Here is a 5,539-nt window from a genome sequence, read left to right as displayed (position 1 = left end):
TAGTTTTCATTTTCATTCTTTTCTCAAATTGTTTTTTCCCTTTTTCTTTATTCTCTGGTGACACCTCCGTCATTTTGATCCTAACAGCCGCGTTTGAAGAATACAGAGCAACAGGTGAAACCAGTAATTATGTTCAGTTTTCAAAACATTTCACCTAATGGTGTCATTTGACAGGTAATAAAAAATATCCTTGCGAACTTTAGCATCTTTGTTCATAGTAGCCTGTGAAATCGGTCTGAGTCTTACCCTGGCATCACTGCTCAGTTCCGAGGGGCCCGGGCCCCCCGGCCCCCCGCCCCAGCCCCCGGTGGCCGCAGGGACTGTGGGGACCTTGGGAACAGCAAGCCCCAGTCTAAGAATGACTCCTCCACTCGACACCCAGCATCTTTCCAGATGGTTCTGCAGAGGCTGAGGCTTCCGGGAGAAACCAGCCTCTGTCCCTCCCCTGGGCTGGACTCGGCCGCCTCGGGGTCCGGCGCCCCCGGGGCCAGCTGGGCCTGCTCTGCACAGCTCCCTTCTCTGGGGCTCCGGGGTCTGATTCGCTTCTGCCTCAGTCACGCCAGGACTTCGGCTGTTTTTCTTGCAGTGATTCAGCTCGTGCTGACCTCCGGGGCGTGTGCGGGGCGCCAGTGGTTCCTGCTTATTTCCCGGAGGGCTTCTCAGGCAGGCGGCGAAGCTCAGCCCCTAGACCTCAGCCTGGCTGCTGGGCCCCCAAGCCGCCTCCCCCAGGGCCTCAGCCCTGCCCGGACCCAGCTCCCGGGGCCGCCCTGGTTGAGCCCGCTCCGGCTGGAGTCTGGACATCTGGCCCCGGGCCCCCCTGCCCCACCAACGCCTCCCAGGAGGCAGCCTGGAGACGACAGGGAGGCGGGTGCCAGCCGCCGCCGCCCTCCTGGCTCGGCGCCCCTGGGCGGTTGCCATCTTGCTCAATCAGGGAGATAAGGGAGACTGCTGACTGGGCACTGAGTGCAGGCCACGGGCGACCTGGCCACTTAGGTGGCCCCTTTCTGAGGACAGTTGATTGCAGGTGTGCTGGTGGTGGTTAGAAAATTGTCACCCAGGACCAAGTGGAGAGGGCTGGGCCTGCCATCTGGCTCGTCTCTCACGGCCTGGCCGGAGCAGGCCGCCCCCTGCCATTGCCCGCTGCTGTTTGTCTGTCAAGGCTGCCCGCTGCCCTCGCACCCCCGGAGACCCCGTTGGCCCCTCACTGTCCTGACGGGTGAATCCTGTGCCCTGTCCAGGCTCAGTGCAGGGAGGGGCAGCCAGAAGGACTCCGGCCACTTCTGTCCCACGCGGGCGGGGCCCAGTCCCGGCTCTGTCCCGGCTCAGTCCCAGCGGCTGCGTCCCCCCACGGACCCCCCCCCACCAAAGCTGGAATCACTGGCAGGAAGACCTGGCGCTGCCGTGCACGGGGCTTTGCGAAGGGGCCAGGAGACTTCTGCCGGGGCGGCCTCGTGACGGGCCCATGGCCAGCTGTGGGGTGAAGAGGCCAGCGCGAGCACCCGTAGCCACTCCACCTGACTTCGGAAAAGCCTCAAGGGGCCACGTCTGGGCACTTCTGGGGAAGTGGCAGGAGCGGCCGGCGGCCCAGAGCCAGGCCCAGCAGCACCTGAAGGCTAAGGCTGTGCCCGGGGAGAGGTCTGGTGCCCGCCTCTCTGGGCTGGGCTGGGGGTTCGGGACTCCAGCGAGGTGCCTCTGACCCCAGAGCCCCAGGCCGGGGGTGATGCCAGCCAGCCAGGAAGACGGGAGGCAGGCCCCTGCCCGCGTCTGGGGGCTGCCGGGTGTGCGTGCCTGGGGTGAATGCCCTCCAGCTGCCCGGCCTGAGTGCAGACCTGGGTGCCCCGGCGGGGAGCAGAGCACCAGGCCCTCCCGCCACCGCCCGGCGGGCACGCCTCAGAAAGCGCCGTGCGGCCGGAGGTGTTTACTAACCGAGCCGGGCTCGCCGGTCTCGCCCCGTCCTGAGTGCGGGCGCATCTGTCTGTCGGAGCTCTGGGCCCTGGCCTGGCTCTTTCCCACCTGGGCGTGCTCCCTGCCCACTCCCTTGGGCGTGCGGGTGCAACAAGTCCAAACCTTCTCTGGGAGTCAGGCAGGCGGGGCGCCCCGCCCTCCGGGCCTGCCCTTTCCTCCCAAACTGGTTGTGCAGGAGTGGCCGTGAGTGAGTGGGGTGCATGCGCGCCCTGCCGCTAGCTGCCTCGCCTGCAGGGAGGGGCTCCCAGAAACTGCCTTCCCAGTGCCCGGCCACCCCACCTCGCCAGAGCCCAGCTGAGCAGCCAGCCAGGACGCACGCCTGCCCGCCGCCCGCCGCCGCCGCCCGCCCGGAGCCCAGCCTGAGCCCAGCCTGAGCCGGCTCCTGCCTTTGCCACCATGTTCAAGGGGCTGAGCAAAGGCTCCCAGGGGAAGGGGTCCCCCAAAGGCTCCCCAGCCAAGGGCTCCCCCAAAGGCTCCCCCAGCAAACACAGCCGGTGAGTGGGGGCCGGGGGCTGGGCAGGGCGGGGGGGTGTCCCGGGGGTGCCCCGGGACCCCAGCCACCTGGAGCTGCCCAGAGCTGTCACTTGGTGTCCTGAGGCCAAAGGGCCTGGGGTGGACGCTCACAGCTCAGCCCTCGGGAAGCCAGGGACAGCCTGGGGCTGCCCACCTCCAGCGGCCCTGAGGGCGGCCTTGCAGCCACTCCGCAGGAGCTCGCTGGACAGGGCCTGAGCGGCTGCTGCCCTTCTGGGAGCCTGGCCGCTGGGGCTCCTGCCCCGCTCCTCAGGCTGCTCTCGAGCCTCCACTTAGGCTGCCACGAGCCCCGGGGTCTGCACAGTGGGCTGCAGCCCTGGGCCCGAGCGGGAGGGGCCCTGGGGCAGCAGGCGGGCTGTGCCCTTCTGCCGTGCCCAGCCGCTCCACACGGCTCATCTTGGCCTTGAGAGTTTGTTGCAGGGTTGGGGTGCTTCTTTTACTGTGTGGGTGTGTGGCATGTGGAAGGGGTGCGGTGGGGAAAGGGGAGGGGCCGTGGGCCAGTGGTGTCCTCAGAGCCTGCCTCAGTTTACCCAGTCGCCCCCCCAACAGGCCTTCCTGCTCACTGGCCTCCCCCGCTGCAGGGGCGGGGTGGCGCTCACCCGGGGTCGGGTGGAGACGAGGGGACAGACGAGGCTCAGACAGGCTCATTACGCCGATAAGGATCAGAGCGAGACGCCGAGGCTGTGATTCTGGGCGGGCGGGGAGGGCCGCAGCCAAGCCCTCGGGAGTGACCTGTCCTCCCCAGGGCACCTGGGTCCTGTCCAGGCGGAGCAGCCCCCCACGGGAGCAGCCGGCCAGAGAACAGGACGCCCAGGGCTCAGGGCCCGCTGCTCCCCGTCCTCAGGCAGACGCCCCGGGGGGCTGCTCCTCCACGGCACCCCCTCTGACACAGCCCCCAGGAGGGCGCATCGTTCCCTTGTGCGAAACCCTCGCTCAGCGCACAGCGGCGAGCACCCACTGTGCCAGGACTGGGGCGGTGTCCCCGCCCTCCTGTCGCTCACATCGGTGGGTGTGCACACAGCGGCGCCCGCGGAGGCTGCAAGCGGGGCGCACGGCAGCTTCCACGGTGCGTGGAAGGACCCTGGGGGCTCGGCCAGGCTCATTCTCTGCTGCTGACCTGTGGCCTGGAGGAGTCAGGCCCCCCCTGGGCTCTGCACCCCCAAATCTGGAGAGTGGTGGGGTGCCCTGATAATCTCTTGGCCCTGCCCTGCCCTAGCGCTAAATGGCCCCAGTGAAACCTGGGCTGGACGCTGGGCGGGGGACACGTGCGGCCTCTGCCGGCCCCCAAGGCCAGCCGCCCTGGCTCTGGGCTTCGCGGTGCTGCCCCGGGCCTGTCTCCCCTGGGCGGCCCCGGGCAGCCGCAGGGCTCGGGCGGGGCCGGGATGCAGTGCCAGGACTGGGAGCGCGCGGGCGCCGCCACGCACGGCTGAACCCCCGAGCGGGGGCGGTGCCCTCGGGACTAGGCACCCACAGAGCCGCCTGCGGAAGCCAGCGGAGCCAGCCGGGGCTCTCCTAGAGCAGGGCCCCTGGCGCGCGGGCGCGGGCGGAGGGGCCCCAGGTCTGCGGGGAGCGCAGGGGCCTTCACAGCCCACACCTGCTGTCCCGCCCCCAGGGCTGCCACCCAGGAGCTGGCCCTGCTCATCTCCCGCATGCAGGCCAACGCTGACCAGGTGGAGCGGGACATCCTGGAGACCCAGAAGAAGCTCCAGCAGGTGAGAGGGGCAGGTGGCAGGGAGGCCGCCAGCCCTGGCGCCCGGTGATGGGCACGGGGAGGCTGACCGGCTTCAGCCCGCCCGGCCGCTCTGCGAGCTCCGGGCGGGAGGGCAGTGCCCTGGTGGGGCTGCCGGCGGGGGGCCCCGGGCTCTGGTCCCAGGCCTGTGTGTGTCCTTGGGCCCGCCCGCACCCACCCTGGGTCTAGCCCTCTGCCGTGTGGGCACCAAGGCGGACACTGCAGCCAGGCCCGGGCGGGCCGGGGCTGTGCTGGGCCGTGAGGACGCCGCCCCTCCCCCAGGACCAGGCGCGCAGCGAGCAGCACCAGGCGCTGCAGCACCGGCAGGAGGCCGGCCGCAGCCTGAAGGAGGCCGAGGTGCTGCTGAAGGACCTCTTCCTGGACGTGGACAAGGCCCGGCGGCTCAAGCACCCGCAGGCCGAGGAGATCGAGAAGGAGTAAGGGGGAGCCGGGCGGGGCGGGCGGGGGGAGGCCGCCGCTGACCTGCCCTGTGCCCCGCAGCATCAAGCAGCTGCACGAGCGGGTGACCCAGGAGTGTGCCGAGTACCGCGCCCTGTACGAGCGGATGGTGCTGCCGCCTGGCGTGGGGCCCCGCGTGGACTGGGCGCGGGCGCTGGAGCAGAAACAGGTCAGGAGCCAGCGCCGGGCAGGCGCAGCGTGGGGCCCGGCTGGGCGAGGGCACTCGCTGCCCAGGGGCGGCCTCCTGCCGGAGGCTGGTGGAAGGTCGGCCTGGGGGGGAAGGAGCAGAGGCTTCCGCACGGAGGAGGCTGGAGTGGGAAGCGGGGTGACCGGGGCGGGGCAGGGGGTGCAAAGGCACCCTGAGCATGGGGGCTGGGCTGTGCTGCCCCCCAGAGGTTGCCCGGCAGGGACAGCAGCGGAGGCCTGCAGAGCTGAGGCCTGTCCAGGCCGGGCGGTGCGGGCGGCGAGACCAGGGCCCCGAGAGCCCCCCGCCGGCTGGGCTGCCCTCAGGGTCGCTCACCCAGGCTGCCCGCTGGCCGGCCCAGCCTCCGCCGGGGGCCTGGCCCCCCAGGACACCGCGGTGGGCGCGGGCGGGGCTGGCAGCCTGGGCCTGCTCTTCTGCAGAAGCAGGTCTGTGAGGGCCAGTACGGGCCCGGCATGGCGGAGCTGGAGCGGCAGATCGCCGAGCACAACATCCTGCAGAAGGAGATCGAGGCCTACGGGCAGCCGCTGCGGAGCCTCGTGGGCCCGGTGGGCAGCCCGGCCCTGCGCCCCTTGGGGGGTGGGGGGGACACAGCCGCGCTGGGCCGGGGCGCCCCTCGCTCGGGCTCACGGGCGCGTTTTCTCCCCTTGGCC

The 5,539-nt window shown here is 70.5% G+C and overlaps 1 protein-coding gene across 1 annotated transcript in view; it reads left to right on the top strand.

Annotated features, from left to right (window-relative positions):
* Positions 1-2,361: 2,361 nt before the first annotated feature.
* Positions 2,362-5,539, top strand: part of EVPL (envoplakin) — a 16,599-nt gene continuing 13,421 nt past the window's right edge. Inside the window, exons 1-5 of the mRNA XM_004693392.1 lie at positions 2,362-2,459; positions 4,109-4,208; positions 4,508-4,662; positions 4,727-4,853; positions 5,309-5,434. Of these exons, the coding sequence (XP_004693449.1) occupies positions 2,362-2,459; positions 4,109-4,208; positions 4,508-4,662; positions 4,727-4,853; positions 5,309-5,434 (606 nt within the window). The remainder of the gene's footprint in view (positions 2,460-4,108; positions 4,209-4,507; positions 4,663-4,726; positions 4,854-5,308; positions 5,435-5,539) is intronic.

This window comes from Condylura cristata, unplaced genomic scaffold, assembly GCF_000260355.1.
Source record: "Condylura cristata isolate star-nosed mole 26May11 unplaced genomic scaffold, ConCri1.0 scaffold00038, whole genome shotgun sequence".
Taxonomy (NCBI): Eukaryota; Metazoa; Chordata; class Mammalia; order Eulipotyphla; family Talpidae; genus Condylura; species Condylura cristata.
The sequence above is the reverse complement of the archived record's forward strand: the minus strand, read 5'-3'. Positions and strand labels throughout refer to the sequence as shown.